Source organism: Ascidia mentula, chromosome 8 (genome assembly GCF_947561715.1).
Source record: "Ascidia mentula chromosome 8, kaAscMent1.1, whole genome shotgun sequence".
Lineage (NCBI taxonomy): Eukaryota > Metazoa > Chordata > Ascidiacea > Phlebobranchia > Ascidiidae > Ascidia > Ascidia mentula.
The window spans coordinates 5993473-6010844 of NC_138573.1; the positions used below are offsets into that span (position 1 = coordinate 5993473).

A 17372-nucleotide genomic window follows, 5' to 3' on the forward strand; every position below is an offset into this window, starting at 1 on the left:
CGATTATATCCAAGTTGCCTGCACAATGCGATGCGGAGTGGTCAGGTGTGAAACGATTAGCACTTTGTCTCTGCCTGACAAATTTCGAGCGTTCGGTGCATATCGTTGTGCTCTTGTGATTCCAATGCGGCTTTGAATAACCCCGCACGGCCGGCGAGACTTTTTAATGCGTATGTATTTACAAGTATATTTTAACCAGCTTCGAATGCCTTGTGAGTTATTTATCGGTGGGCGTCTGATTTCTGGTTTGTTGATTCTTCTCTTAAACTGCAGTATATAAGTGGAAAAAAGAAAAACTGTAAGTTTTACTTGTTCGAATCTATCAGAGCAGCATACAACACGCACATTTACATACTATCTGGAAAAATCGCGTTCGTGATTCTGGAATAAAAAACGTGTTATTGCAACACTCATATACCATTGACCATTTGCATCGCATAAACATAATATTCAGTCGCAACATTTCGTTACAATGTTCACAAGAAGTTTACAATATGAAGCCTGAAGCATATAGACATCATTTTTGAGAACGCGTAGCTTCTTATAGGCACCCACATGGCCACGCCAAGGCCATGGCATCAGTTATTGGTACGAGTTTGCGTTGACTTCTATACACATTTCCAAACAGCATGACAAATATGCGATATGTAATATTAAATGCGTAGTGTTTTTAAAGCTTAACGAAACCCTTTACCGAATATTAAAATATATTCCATAGGGTGGTAAAGTCAAGGTATATTGCACCAATTTGTTGAAAATAGCTTCCACATTATGTGACAAATTACTAGCGTAGCATACACTGTCATTGTCGGGGAATCCAGATTTTTAAACTGACCCCGGACCTAATTAATGAGACGTTGATAGCCCAGTACCAACACCGAATGCTTTTCCGTTTAGTTCCAAAGGCTTGCCTGGCATGGTAGCAACTGCAGCCGATATCGAACTACCGGAAGTAATTAAGTGATCCAGAATGTGACGTTTGCTGCCAAAAACTGAGAGATGTATGCAAATGTCACCGTCTTCGGTGCAGATGAATTCCAATGAAACGCACACTGCTTTCAGGAAAATGCCTCGCAATCGAATTAACACAAACCACTCAATTAACCAGAAACAACCTAAACCGAACGACGTCGAGTAAAACACGCCCACCCACGTCGTGATATTTAGTCGATGTTTAAGTGCGGTTATAGATAGTCGTGTCTGTTCAATCAATCGTGAAATACTGTACGTCATTACAGCATTGCATTTCCAGCAACTTGACGCAGATGAGCATGAATATTTGCTGATTTAAGCTCCATATATAAACATAAACGCAAGGGCAATTTGGCGTACACATGGCGTCACTAACTTACCCCAACGAGCGTTGCCACGCAGACGGTGCAATTACGACTATATAGGGTATACAGGCACTTGGTTGTAATCCGAGCCCACGTTAGCAGACGGACAGCTCCCTTTTCGGGGAGACCACAATTAACCTTTCACTGGAATTGCAAAATTCCGTGGACGGAAGACATGCTTCAATTTGATAAATGCGACGACGGCTAATAGGATCTTTCCAGGCATGTAATAAAGACTTTCATATAAGGCTTCACGTTAGGTCTGGATACGAGGTCCGGTTGCGTGCATTAGGCAGCGGTTCCGTGACCGTATGTGCCAAACGAACCCACCTTCGTATCTTGCAACTGTAACCCAGCCAAAACATGTATGCCAAAACAGGTTTCTCGGGGTTAAAGGTTTCTCTGGGCATTGCTGCCAACAAGTTGAAAATAAAAACGTGTTAATAAAAGTATGTAATGCGACAAAGAATATCGTATAGTTGCGGTCTTTTTGCAGTATATATTCCATATTTCCCCCAACGTTAAAACTGTCAAATCGCAACGATAATGTAATTTGTGTAACTTTCAGTAACCAATTAATTAATCGGTATGCGTGTTTTACACAAAATACCCAACTGAACATGTATTGATAAACAAAAGCGACATTAAAGAATGCGGGGTTCTTGCAACACTGGTCAAAAAAACCATAGATGCAAATTTCCTTTAAACGCCGTTTGTACGTGAAAGGTCCGAAAGACCGTGCTGGTGTCCAAATTGACAGAGCATTTGATGGGCCCAATCAGACACGCGACCATTGTTGCAGATTTTCGCAGTCGTGTCGACACACGTAAAATGCCGGTCACGAAATGCACATTATCGTCTAATATGCGGTCGGCTTTCAAAAGCCTGCCAGGCTATTGCAATGCCCATTGGCCGATGCTTGTACAGACATCATAATTTTCAAACGTCACAGACATGTAATTTATCAAGGCCAGTGCTTTCCAAAGGAAAGTCGTTATTCTGGAAATGTTGGCGGATTGTTATCCTTTCTTTGTACGTGTTTACTTGGGTGTATTGATTTTGCTCGTATTTCTAGGTTTTTGCAATACTTGTGCGAAATCAATAGATTTAGTTACGCTGAACACAAAAGCCACACACAAACGATCACCTACACGAAAAAAACAGCAATTTTATTTGTAATAAACTTGTGGGTACTTTTCTATCACGTGAACTAAAATGGAGAAATTATGCAGTCGATGCCCACGGGATACCATGTTGGGAAGCAACACGCTACGTGCGTTCTTTTCAACAAGAAAAATTTAAGGAATAGTTCAAACCCTTCAGGCGAAAAAAAGGCAATATGAATCCAAGCTATATCCAAGAGTATTAAGATATTAAGATGTGGTTTGTGAATAATACGCTTCGTAATAATTTGCCGAATTTTTCACAGGTGTTTAGCAAAGTGTTGCTGGTATGACGTCATTTTTTCGGAAACAAGCTAATCGCAAGCAACAAGTTACAAACATGTTGCTTTTCATTGAGTTATTCATCGAATTCGTAATAAGCTATCGCAAAATCCTGCCACAGTTCACGATAGATAACATCACCGTCGGGCGGTCTTCGCATGCAGTACACAGCCACACGTGGTGTTTAATTGAGAAATGGATACTGTGTATGTATACACGTTAAACGCGGGTAGGATTAAATCAGATTTCTACAAATCCGATGATTGGGGGATTTGGGGCCCACGCGTTCTAAAGTAAAAAACTGTAAGGAATTTACGGAGGTTACAAAGATTACAGGTTAAAATTTACCCATGGTGCTTTCAGCAAAATACTGTTCGTGTCTATCAAATACAACAAACTTAATGTACGAATTTGTATACCCATATCAAATAGGAATAATTTCAGGCAGTCCCTGCTATTTGGGACTTTGAAGTACCATTTAAATCAAATTTAGGTCAAACATACCCTGTAATAGAAACATTCTGCGGTTTGTGAACATGTGCCAGTCAGTATTTTTTTCTTGAGTACCTTTAAATATTTTCTATTGAATTTACTTTGCATTTATATTACGTCATTCGGCATTTCAATCCTCATGGTGAAAAATGTGCTAAAACGTTTTGAAGCAGTCGGACAAAGAGTTAAGATAAATGTGACGCCAGACCTGAAAGTAACAGTCAGAAAACAAATAATCACAATTATGAAATTGTGTTCCGCGTGGGCGTTCAAACTCGTCTATATATTATATTTCGCTCACCCAGACACGCGAATCTACGTCATCGCCACATTCAAAACACACGAGAAGATAAAAATATATCATAAGTTTAGATCATGAAGTCGTGTGTCTACGTGGTTAGCCATACACCAATGAATCACCTCCAGCACCAAAAACATGCACTTGGAGCGGAGAAACGCAGGGAAGTCTCATTATTAACGAACATTTCATGACTTTAATCAAGAGGAACTACAAGAAGTCTATTGAGCCTCGGGCAGTCGACTTCCCACAACGCAAAACACGTTCGACGTAATACGCGCCCATACAAGGTCTCAAGCAATCGACGTTCACGTGTAGAGACAGACGACTGAGGCTGACTCGATAAAACCACGCGCACGCATTTGCGTATCATCGGTTTGTGCACAAAACCAAAGCGTTGATTTCGCATGACGCAACGCATTCCTATACGTTTTTGCAACAACAGCAGTTTCGGGATACAAAGGACATGCTTTTGGTGATGAGTGGAATGGAGAAAAGCGAACATGTAGTTAAAGTCAAAGAAGTCTCGACGAAGGATTATTGGTCTTTGACATACATGCCCACATTGCAAGAAATCCGGACAAAACGTCTTTAAATAAAATATTTATCATAAGGTTCACTGGCATCGCAACCAAGCTGGATCAGCAACTTTTCAAGCCAAGTCGGAGAGAGATCAGAAAAATTAAACTGAGGATCGAACTCACGACCCTTGGCTTGGCTAGTCGGACCCAACGTTCTAACGACTGAGCTACGGGGAATTGGTTGTTTTGCGGGGTATATTGAGGTGAAGGTACACTGGTGCGCAAGCGCACAACTTGACAGGCGACCTTTACATATACGTAGGGAATCTCCACCAACGTAAAAATACGAGAACTGAGATCGCTGTATAAAGGGCCTTTGCAGTGGGACGATCCTGCCCTGTCACGCGATAGCATGCAACAATTGATTGTTGTTTCCATCAAAAATCTGCGCACATCCTAAATTAGACGCTAATATACCGATCGAAGAACATGTATTTAAACACGCATTCCTTTACGAAGGTTAAGAGCCACATGGCTTCTCCTCGTGTTTTCGTGATAGGCGTGTAAATAGCATTGATTCGAGAACAACTAGGCAAATTTTTGCAGGGGAGACGTGACGTATAAGTGTGCACGTAGTTGATCGTAACGAGCCAAATGAAACTGACAAATAAGTCCATCCACCACTTCGGCTGACAAATTGAATAAAATAAAGCAATTTTGGCCGAACATGGCCGCGCGCGTCTCATGGATACAAATTGTGATGCAACAAATGCAATTAATTAAAATTGCAGTGACGGACCACAAAATGATTCCATCGTGTGCACGGCCGCCATAAATTATCTGCTTGCTAAACGTTATGTGCATGCCTACCTGCCTATTATGCAAAATGCCATATCCCAACTTGCCCCATCAGCAAAATGGGCCAAAGCAAAGAAATTCTTAGGCCATGATATTTATTTATTGTCATGAAACGCGTCTTCAGATGATACGAGAATAGGTCATGTGATACATTTCAATCAATGGCTTTTAGCATGTCCTTATCAACTCTTTACAAAATGTATTCATGCTGAGAAGAACCCTTTTGGTTTGAACTGTGAAGCACAAGAATATTCTACGGAAAATGCATGCGCGAGGTCACCTGGTATCAATGTTGGACAAGTTCGGCGAAATTCCGCCACCACAATTAGTTGCGTGGTTTGTTTGCGAAAACTGACCTGTGCACGTCGCCTTTAGTTCAGGGAGGGTTAAACACTTCGGTCTGCAATTCTAAATTAACACCTGACGCGCTTTGATAAACAGTGGCTCTGCAATTATAATCCGTGCCACCGCGTCGGACGGCGCTGTTTACATACAGAGCAGAAACGACAACAGGCCCGACGGCGTAATGTTTGGCTATTGTTGGACATAACAGAGCAAGGAATGATGATTAATTTCTCCTGATAGCAGATGCGTCAGAAACAATTTGCGGTAACCGACCTGATTTGCTTAATCAGGAGCTGGAAATTATTAGTATTTTTCACCTACTGGATTTTTACGTTAAAAAAACAACTAAATTTAAATTGATGTTCGTCGGTCTCAAAATTGACCGTATTCCTAACGACAAAATTAAACGTTAAATGACCCCTCGCATTTTGTATTGTCCGATCCTTGACGGCCTAATTGTCAATACGGTTAGAACTTCTGTAAATGAAACGTTGACAAGTTCCGACTTTTTAAACTGGTTTCACTTTGAATTTCTTCCATTCACCTCAGTGCCTGTTTTGCGCTTTTGGCGTTGAAAAGGTAACAGACAGCGGAGCGGTCATGTATGTTAAGTGGTCAGTAGCGGGCAAGTGCAATCTTGTTTACCGATCCTGGTCAACCGGGATGCGCAAATCAAACTTCTAACCCAGGGCCCGACGAATTTAAAGTGTCGCCTGTCGCTATGGTGGCACTGCAGACCAACGATTAAAACACGCCCGGCGTCGACCTGTGCACGATTCGTCCCGGTGATTACTAAATATTTGCTGCAAACATGGCGGACTCGTCCGGCGAGCAATTGGATTGTCACGAGGGCAGTGGCGGTCACTGTGAACAAACGTGGATGAACATAAACAAAACTGTGGGAATCGGGGCGCGGCCTTGCACATGGTTGAGCGTATAACCGTATAGGTGGTAGCTTGTGGGTGTTTACCAATGAAAAAACGATAAGCATGGACGTATCTGAGCACGGTAGCTGGTTGACTCAACTAAACCACAAACAAACACTGTTGTGGTCACAAATTGTACATGTTAACTCTGGCCAATTAAAATCCTTTGCGCATTGAGACAAATATACCGCACACTTTCAACCGAAGCTCCACTTTTAAGAATCAGCTTGATAAAGTGAACTTGCCTCACACCAGATATTGTCGACTAGACGAAACGTTTGCGGACTCGCCGACAACCGATGCCATAAACACGAATCAGACGTTAATGGACAATGGCCGAGCCTGTTTATTACTGCAGTTGTCTGCACATTGCCGGCGAAACTTAAGTTGTACATCACACACAGTGAAAATTTAGTCAGTCCGCTTGCATTGTTAAAAATGCTTTCTTGACATGGTGTTGAAATGTCTCTGTCTAAACGACTTTTTGCAAGCAGCAAAATGAAGCGAGAAGAAGTGGTTGGTGTAGTGACCCAAAACCTCCAAAAGCTTTGTGAAAAAAATACGTATTTCCCAATCGCAATACTCGAGCCATTGTCAAAAATTATGCGCCGAACACAGACTGGTGATAATTCTTTGTTTTGACGCGGTTTCTACCTATTTTCGGATGGGAATGTAAACCGTAGCTATCCGATTTGTCGCGAGCTTTGAGCGCTTCTAAGGCGATTACAATCTGGTCATACGTTAGGTTTATAGCTGGAAGCATGCACTAACCCAGGTTGCCGAGCTGCGCGTATACCTCATCGCAATCCTTGACGTGCACCATCACGTGATTCACACTCGACTAGTTGAACTTCTTCGGATAAATCTCCATTCGCAGGTTGGGATTTAATTAAAAGCGTCATTCGACGCGCCGGAGGAGTCACGTGATCGCGGCAGTGGCAAAAACTGGTTGACCAGGTCAGGGTGGACGCGAAAAAGGCGACCCGTTGGGCGAGAGACGAATTTGGAGGTCGATTATTGGATGAGAGGCCTCCGCCGATGAGTATAAGAACGGCGCGCCACTGGGGAACGACATCACTTGCTGAAGTAAGTTGAAGTGTTCAGGATTCAAGATGAAGTTCTACTGTTTCGTCACCGTTGTCGCTTCGCTGGTTTTTACCACATCAGGTGCGTTTATTTCTGGGTTTCTTTGTATATGCGGTCTGCACTTAACTGTGGGGCTTTTATTGTTTTTTTTTTCAATTTTGAAAGTATCTCGTTTTTTTAGGTGTATTACGTCAAACAAACATGAAACGGTCGTAGCCGATCAATGTATCATAATGATTTCTATTCACAGAACAATTAACGCGTAACATTCAATACTTTTCGCATTTTTCACGTTGAGTTGTCAAGGCCTAGCAAATTATATTCTTACGTTATCCCAAAAATTATGTGTAAACCTTAGCCTGTATTAAACGCATTTGCTCTCAACTAAAGGACGGGACATTATTAGCCAGGTATCAGGCTAAAAATACGGTCACCCAAAATGCTACAAGTAAGGTAATTTCGAGGCTTGATCTAAAATCAAAATAGGAGAAACTACCCGACGGTTTCAGTTGTTACACGATGCAGGTTAATTTGGTTGGAAAATTACCTGCCCTAAGACAATGTCGAATTGCTTGTTCAATTTCTTTGAAATTCCCAATCATCCTACTTGAGATAAACCAAGAACGTCGCCCGAACAAAGAACTTTTTTGTTGCTTTGGCATTAATCACACTTCAAAATCCTGGCAGTCAGACTTTGTGGTTTTGCGCACATATTATTCATCCGACAAGTCAGACTTGATTTCCGCGTAAGTGACGTAAGCCCCAACAACACTAAAATTTAACAACCAATTGATCAGAACGAGACACGACTTTGATGTCCAGATACTATAAGCGGCCACTGAATTTAAACATTTAGCGTTCACGGTGGCACGCCTCAAAGTGAGAGCGTGCATATCCCGCTTGTGTACGATTTTCGCCGTAACTTACAACGAAATGTTAATAAAAAAATAGCACTATTTTATTCCATAAAAATGTTTACCTTTGCATAATTTCCAACTTGCTTTGTTTTGCAGCTCTTAACTGTTGGATTTGTGAAAATGCCAGGAGCAATCAGGAATGTCTGGATCGTGGCAGACTTAAACAATGTCAAAATAACCAGGTGTGATATTCTATACGTTATCTTCGGCATTATATCCAGCTGTACTAATCCCAGATATTTGTTACTCAACTCAAATTGCTTGAAAATATTCTCTGTTGGAATATAACCTAATACCTGTCGAATATAAGAAAGAATTTAAACAAACTTCTTTTGCTATCGCAGCAAGCTTGTCAGAACGAGGTACGAACAGACAACCAAGGTTTGAGGATCACAAAGCGCTGCAAACAAGCGCACGCCTGCGACAACAACTTCATCCAGGTAAGAATATATGTCTTGCGGTGGTAAGAAACATACAAAACGTTTTGGGCGAGAGCGCCGTTTTTTAACATAAACAAATTAATTCGGATGAGTCGTGCGAAATAACGCGGAAATTTTCATTTACAGAACCCAAGACCTGCATGGTTCCCAACCCAGTGCAACTTGGACCAACCACACACAGTATGCAGATGTTGTTGCAACACGGATGAGTGTAACCGACCCCTTCTCGGATGTCTCGGCGCAAGTAAGTTGCACATGAAATAATCCAACGGCAACCCAAGTCATGGCAGGGAAAAATTACATAAGTTCCTATAAATACAAATAACCGCCTGACAACTTAAATATTTATGTCGGTTTTTCCAACCTTTATACAGATATAATAATTCGGTTCCTAACGGATTAGCAGGTGACCAATGGACCACTTCCTAGGGTGTGTAAAAAATAAAGTTATTTATGAAATGTAATTCATCTGAAACCGGTAATACTTACCCGGCGTTTAAAACGCTCAAAATGCTCAATTTAGACTAGTGTCTTCCTCTTGAGACACGTCGGTGTGAAATTCTGTTGAGGAACAGGTCATCGACGGGCTCTGTGTCCATAACAATTAACATTAATAAGCCTCGCCGGCATAATCATGGGGCGCGCCGGTTCCGTGCAATTAATAGGAGCGTGGGCTGTGTGGGAATGTGTGTAAAACGGCCACAGGGCAGATTGCGATTGAAACTATGGGTTTGGCACCGGCTACTCTCGACTTTACGTTTTCACGCCCAGCAGCGCAAGTGGACTCGCGGAAAACCGGCCAAACCGGGTTGTTTTTGCATCAACCAAGTTTTATATTAAACTGTAAAAAATTCGTGAGAGACAAGATTCACGAATAAAGCATATCATGTTGCTTTAGGATGTACGCCCGCCCACACGAACCCAGCCAACGGCCGTGTTGTGTGCACGGATTCCAATAACGACGGCAGCGAGTGCGCTTTCACATGCAACGCCGGCTACGAGCTTGTTGGAGAACCGGCATCCACTTGCGGAGTGGTTGATGACGTTGGCACGTGGAGCTCTCCGGCGCCCACTTGCAGACGTAAGTATTTTTAATTAAAGTAGTCTTGCTGAGTTTTTGTTGCATTAGCTCGCGAACCCAGACAAACTAATTGACCATTGTTTGACAAAGGCGACATATTTTATTACAATGCTTGCATTACGACTGCTGTAATTGATAATTAATGTGTAAACAATAAACCAACAACTATATGTTCTTTTAGCCACCAGGTGTATCCCACCCCAGAGTGCACCATTCAACGGAGGCGTGTCATGTACCAATGGTAACACAGTCGCAAGTGTGTGCAGTTTCACTTGTGATGCCGGATACTTCTTACAAGGAAATTCGGCAACTACTTGCGGTAAGAACTGTTGTTGAAAGTTACTTAATGGGTTTAATAGACCGATTCTTGAATGCCACAAAAACTATCCACGTTAAAAAGTCGTTTAAACGTTAGGTGACATCGTGATGTCCTTTTTAAAAACACTTCTAGGCAGTTTTATGGACGATTTTAATCACAGGAGAGGACAACCGATGGACCAACAGGCCACCCATCTGTCCACCTATCGTGTGTCCACCACCACAAAGCGCACCCGCGAACGGAGGAGTTTCGTGCTCTAACAACAACCGATTGGGAAGCAACTGCGCGTGAGTAGTAAATTCCACTTTGTTTCAAAAATGAAAACTTTCAAAGGGTGGTGCTTGAATTCGAAATAACAATCACAGTCGATTGCTTTGCTTTGTAACTAAAATATACGATTCTTTCAGATTCACCTGCGATGCTGGATACACACTCATTGGTGATACAAACCGTGTGTGCGTTGACGATCTTGACAACGACGCCCAGGGAGTTTGGACCAACAACGTGCCGACTTGTCGCCGTAAGTTTCTTTCGTGATCATTACTTTGTACCGGACCAATCGGGCAAATTTACAACTGTGCTCCGTTTCTCATATTCAGGCAACGTTTGCAACCCACCACATGCCAACCCCACTAATGGCGTAGTCGACTGCTCTGATGTCAACAACGAAGGCAGCGTCTGCGAGTTCGTGTGCGACGCCGGTTACGCTTTGGTCGGAGACCAGGCCTCGCAGTGCCTCAACATTGACGGTGTCGGCGTGTGGTCCACCGTGGCACCAACTTGTCAACGTAAGATAGCGCGTCGCTGAGTATTTTGTAGTACTTAGAGGATGTTTGGTTTGCGTCGAAGAAATGGTGGTAAAATTTGCATCAGTTATTTATGTTGCAGAAAGCGAGATGATATTAACACGTTGACAAACGTGCAACTCTTATTACCAAAAGCTTTTAACTAACCGTATAAAAAACCGTAGGTATTACATGCCCACCACCCCAGAGCGACCCTGCCAACGGCCAGGTTAGTTGTAGTGACTCTAACAACGAAGGAAGCGATTGTACGTTCGTTTGCGACGCCAACTACGCACTGATCGGTCCTCCACAAACAACTTGCCTGGACGACGGCAACGGTGATATTTTCGGCATCTGGAACAACCCCGCACCAGTTTGCGAACGTCAGTTAACAGTCTTTACAGTGTAGATACGTTTCGAGGCTACTAAGTTCTAACCAAACGTGCTATTGATCACACAGCCATCGTCTGCGTTCCTCCGATGTCCAGCCCCGCGAACGGTGGGGTGTCTTGCACAGTCGACAACTTCGCCACGAGCGTCTGCACTTTCGTTTGTGACCCAACTTTTGCACTTATCGGCAGTCCTGAAGTCACATGTCTCGATGACGGAAATGGCGATATCTTGGGCGTTTGGTCCGATACCGCGCCAACTTGCCAACGTAAGACCACTTAGCTCCACGCAGCCTCTGACAACATCGCGGCTTTCACTTTCTGATATACGATATTTTCTCTCCCTTTGATTGCTTGCATTTGAAGTCAACGTAAAATTGAAATGTTATTGGCCACACGAGAACGCAGTGGGTTAACTTGGCGGTTATTTAACAGCAATTGTCTGCGTTCCACCCCACGCCGATCCCATCAATGGTGGAGTGTCGTGTAGCAACGACAACCGTGAAAACAGCGTTTGCGACTTCTCTTGTAACGATGGATACGCCTTGGTGGGCCAACCGAGCTCGACTTGCTTGGACGACGGCAATGGCGACGATCTTGGTCTCTGGAGCTCGCCTGCACCCGTCTGTGAACGTGAGTAATTGAAAATGCGGAATGTTACATGGTAGAAATGCGGTTGTGAAGATAAATTTTGTCTATAATTTTTGGGTTTCTGATTTGCATGCAAGGTTCATGTTAGTGCGCGCATCTTTTAGAACTTTGGTGGTTAAAGCAATGTATATAGTGTTTTCTGCGTCCTCTAATGCCGCCCGCAGACAGAAAAGCCTGGCACGTCAGTGCCTTCAAGCTGCATTCGTCCCAAGGACCTTACAGCAATGTGGACAGTTACAAACGTATCTGAACAACATGCTTTGCGCTCAACTCTCTCTGCTTTATAAAAATAATGATGGTAAACCGTGAGGCCAAAATGTTTGCAGAAATCGTCTGCGAACCGCCACAGGCCGATCCAGAGTTCGGCACTGTATCTTGCACGAACGGCAACATCATGGGCAGTCAGTGCTCGTTCGTTTGTAACGCAAACTACGATCTGGAAGGGGCGCCACAAACTACCTGTGTTGACGACGGAAATGGCGACACACTTGGCGTGTGGACCAACCCTCCACCAGTCTGCAACCGTATGTTATTACTCACTGTTGCTGCGTTGAAGGCTCAATTGATAGCTAAATTGCAGTAATAGTATGACATTGTTCAAACGCTTGCATTCACCCCACCGACGAAGGGTTTTTGCTCCTATAAATATGGATTTATTCATGTTTAGCAATTGTTTGCATCCCGCAATCCGCGCCGGATTTCGGAACAGTAAGCTGCTCCAACGACAACTTTGCCACTAGCGTTTGCACGTTCGAGTGTGAGCCAGGCTACGCCCTAATAGGCGCAGATGAAACGACCACGTGCGCAGATGATGGTAACAACGACGCACTGGGTGATTGGACAAATCCCCGACCCGTCTGTGAACGTAGGTTACCCGAAGATCCCACGTTGCTCACTCCGCTTTAACCATTCTGTCACTTTGTAGCAATTGTTTGCCAACCGCCTCAAAGCAGCCCCACCAATGGTTTGGTTATTTGCTCGGACGGAAACGCGGTCGACAGCGACTGTACTTTCACATGCGACGAAGGTTTTGCTCGTATTGGAGCCCCGTTGGTAACTTGCCTCGACGATCTTACCGGAGACGCACTAGGTGCTTGGAGCGAGCCGGCACCAACCTGTGAACGTACGTTTCCCGATGCAATGAAACCACCGCAGCACTAATAGTCTCTCAATCCTTTTAATTTAATCGTACAGCCATCACATGTCCTCCCCCGAGGGAAAACCCACTTAATGGTGCAGTCCAGTGCAACGCAGGCATCTCTCTTAACAGCGAATGTGCTTACACGTGTGATGTCGGCTACGCATTGGTTGGGTCTCCTGGCACCACTTGTGTCGACGATGGAAACGGCGATGCCATTGGCGTGTGGACCAATCCTGAGCCACTTTGCGAACGTAAGAGGTTCCCACTTTCCCTATCTCTTTTCGCATCCAATACCGATGCGATGCAGTAATCATGGTTGATTCACAGCAAATTGACTCTTTTCCTTCTTGCGAGTCTCCTTCGACTGGCTTTGTGACAGCATGTACTTATCTAATTGCCCCCTATCTACTTTAGGTTTTTTTCTGACCTTGAATGTTATCAGCAGCTTTTTTCCAGCGATTCGCTGGAAATTTTTAACTCGTTACCGCAGCAAAACTTATTCTTGAATGCTCTTTTCTTTGCACCAATCTTGTCAAAAGCTATACAATATCTTGGATATAGTATAGCACATTCAGAAACATTTGACTTTATTTGCAGACTTTCGTACCATGCATGAACAAATCTAAAATTACTATTTTATCCTTATATTTGCGAGATATCCGACTACATTCTTTTTCCTTTCGTCGAGCCGACGAAAGCCACGGACACATTCAGTTTTTATCTTATAAAAAACAACAAATCACTTTCAACTCTCTTGCAGAATCGGCATGCGCATGTTGCCACGTCCTTTTCATTAACATTGGGGCGCCGCGATAACGTGCGTAAACGTATAACTTTCCACTCAGGTAAAACTTGCGGCACACCACCATCGGCGCCAGAGAACGGTTTCCGTGTTTGCACCGACGGAAACTTCCTCGGTTCTCAATGCGAGTTCGGCTGCGACCCCTTCCACACCCGTGTTGGACCGCTCTACACCAATTGCATTGAGCCCAACGAAGGCAACCTCGTCTGGGACAACCCCGCTCCAGTTTGCGAACGTAAGTAGAGCAATTACATGAAAATGTCTTGTTTGTTAAGGCCTGGGCGTAATCACTAGCCTATAAGAAGCAAAATGTAAAGTACCATGGCATCGAACCCAAATAGAATCCGAGGTGTTTTACAATTCAGAGCAGGGTATTTACGACGTGTCACATTCAACTTTTGCTTTGCAGCGAACACGTGCGATGACCAGGGAGTTTTGCTCCACGGAAACTTCTCTTGCAGCAACGACAACTTCGCCACCTCGACCTGCACATTTGAGTGCACAGGAGAAGGATATGCGATTTACCCACCTGGGCGCGATCAGAACACTTGTCTCAACGACACCGCATGGACCGTCCCCAAACCTTGTTGTGCACGTAAGTTGACACTTGATATACTGCGCATAAATACAAGGTGAAACTAATGCGTTCGATGATGCTGAAAATAGATTTACAAGCGCGTACAATAATAATACAAACAAAACGTTTAAACTTACTAAAGTACGAAGTTGTGTTACCTAATTGACATTTATAGGTGACTGTCCTCCATACGCTCTGATGGATGCTGTCTTCATTCTCGACTCTTCATCCTCCATTGGTGTTGACAACTGGCCCATCATGCAGGACTTCGTCAGAACCGTTCTGTCGTAAGTTTTGCTACCAGGCACAAAGTTACGTTGGATCTTATCAAGCACACATGAATTCTCATCCGTTAATTTCAGTTCATATATCCTGGCCCCAGACTCCGCAAGACTGGCCGTGTTCCGATACAACAGAGCCGTTGACACAACTTCCGAAATCTTGCTTGGAGACTTCGACAACATCCAGGACTTCATTGCGAAGTTTAACGAAATCCCCTACGACGGCTCTGGTAAGAGCAAATTCAGTGGCATGAGAATTGTCCGACCAGCAAAGCTGTATCACTTAGGCGTAGAAAATACACTTTCTCCAATGAGTTGGACAAAAATACTCCCTTCTATTCATTTAGTTGGACCCTGAAACGCCAATTTCTATTTGATGACTCACTAAACATGATTTTATTTCGTTTTTCAGGAACCAGGACTGGAAATGCTCTTAACTACACCAGAGATGTGATCTTCAAACCCGAAAACGGTGATCGACCAGACGTCAAGAACGTCGCCCTTGTTATCACTGACGGTAGATCCCAGGATGACGTCGCAGCTATTTCACAACAGCTTCGTGCAGATGGCGTACTGGTAAGCGCTGTTTTTATTTTCACGGCTATTTGCAAATCTGGGCACGAAACTGGCTCAGTATAATATTTCCAGTGTAAGTTAGTTGCTGTTTCGTGCGTTAGAGGGGTCGCAGCACATAATGGCAAATACTGAAAATTGAACATTGAGCTGGCAACTTGCAACTTGCATATGAGCCAATGTGACATCGGAATTTTATTGTGATGTGTTTTTTAGACCTATGCCCTTGGAATCCAACCACCCCGTGGAGCTCTCGATGAAGGCCAGTTGAATCAAATTGCCGGCGACTCATCCCGCCTCCTTATCGCTGAGGGTTCTTTCGCCGATCTTGGCGAATCTCTTTCAAACCAGTTGGCCGAACAGATTTGCGGTGACCCGTGTTTCGACGCCCACCTACACGACGAACTTACCACGATTGCCCCATAAGCAAACCCTTAGCTTTCTCCCTTACGTCTGCAAACAGCATCATCGTACTAATATAACTGAGGTGTATATGTAACCGTAAAGCATTATTTTATTCCGAAATTTTATGCGAAAGTTTTGGTCATATTCTAACCAAAACTTGCTTGTAGCCGAAATTCTGCTTATAGCTGCAAACGCCGCAAGCACCGCCCTGCAGTAGGAGTGTATATATATGCATTTACTCTAGATAAGTAACTTGTGTCTTGCCAAAGCAGGGTTCCCTTGCTCCTCGATGTCGGTGTTTCTTTTTCACGAATAAAAAAATCACATAGATTAAATTGTGTTTTATTAAGAGGCATAAGCCATTGTATCTTATTGGAAGGCAAGTAGTTAAAGCAGACGAAAACAACATCGAGAAATGAATCATTTTCATTGTAATTCATAGTTAGACGATGGACCGCTCCGCGACTATAGGTTCATTATTAAATTTGAAGACATCAAGGAAACCGCTTATTTAACCAGATAGATATAAGCATCGAACAAATAATATGAATTCTGTGAGCTGCATACAAATGACCTTGTTTTTCCCAATAGTTGCACCTATATTGGTGCCCAACGAATAACGGTGATTGTATAGTCTCCAGAAAGTGGAGAAAGAATACCTCGCATTGTTGCAATACCGCAAGAGTAAATGTTTAGGCGTTGCGGCGAGCGCCACAGTACCTTTCTTCCGCTTGTTCTGTAACATTCCTATACTTGTTTATTCCTGTAGAGACAACACATTAACACATAAAGAATTTCAACAATATCAAAATTTCGGCTCTCTCCTTTAATGCAACCAAAAGCATAGAAAAAACTGAGTCCTTGTCAGAAACATCATTTGCAGTGTCAAAAAAGCACAGAAGTCAATGAAAAGGCCATAAAAATAAACAGGCCTCCATCATCCAAATATTGTGTATCAAAGAAAGATCACGCAACTTTAACATTTGAAAGATGTTAAAGTTGCGTTTTTTTGGACATTGAAAGATGTTGATAACGCTATCACGCGCTATCATCTACGCATGGAAAACCACAAAATACTTCCACGTTATCGCAAAACCGTGATATAAAACGAACATGTATATCCCGCAACAAGCATTTCCAACGAGAATGTGCTTGGAAAGCCTGTCTATTCTGAATTCACTGGGACTGCATAGGATTCGAGTAGTACGCAGGATTATATAATGGATATATACTGTTTAGTTGCTATCCTTCTTTTGCGTGTCGATCTGGCGCCAGGTTTGTATGTTAAGTTTAATCAACGGGGAGTGTAACTTTCGAGGCAAACTTACACAATGTCGAACCAATCAGGTACAGGACAACAATAAGCCACGAGTTACTTAACAGCGATTTTTGATACAAAAAAATACGCTTCAAAACCAGGAGGCTTGTCAAAACACCGTCAGAACGGACAATCAAGGAGTGTGGGTTGATAAACGCTGCAAGCAAGCCAGTGCATGCGACAGCAACTACATACAGGTAATAATAGGAGCTCGATGCTTATATTTCCGTTACGAGGCGGCACTATTCTGTTGTTTTCTTGGTGGCTTAATCTGACAACCAAGCATTCACTCCGAACCCCCAGCCAGCTTGGTATCCCACACAATGCAATATGGACTCTTTGCACACCGTGTGTAGGTGTTGTTGCGACCAAGACGGATGCAACG

General features: G+C 43.4%; 1 protein-coding gene across 2 annotated transcripts; it reads left to right on the plus strand.

The window, feature by feature from the left end:
* Nucleotides 1-7232: 7232 nt before the first annotated feature.
* On the plus strand, nt 7233-16004 carry LOC145910445 (complement component receptor 1-like protein). Of its 2 annotated transcripts, XM_082997572.1 has the most exons (22): nt 7233-7389; nt 8322-8407; nt 8570-8665; nt 8792-8909; nt 9564-9746; nt 9928-10065; nt 10226-10352; nt 10473-10585; nt 10665-10853; nt 11036-11233; nt 11311-11508; nt 11675-11872; nt 12217-12414; nt 12558-12755; nt 12816-13013; nt 13085-13282; nt 13877-14068; nt 14243-14428; nt 14586-14697; nt 14773-14921; nt 15104-15267; nt 15481-16004. In XM_082997572.1, exons 1-22 carry the CDS (start codon nt 7335-7337, stop codon nt 15688-15690), a joined length of 3504 nt encoding a protein of 1167 aa, XP_082853698.1. In that variant the 5' UTR covers nt 7233-7334; the 3' UTR covers nt 15691-16004. The 2 variants fall into 2 exon arrangements, with proteins under 2 accessions (XP_082853698.1, XP_082853699.1); XM_082997573.1 differs by lacking the exons at nt 12217-12414; nt 12558-12755; nt 12816-13013; nt 13085-13282.
* Nucleotides 16005-17372: the final 1368 nt, after the last annotated feature.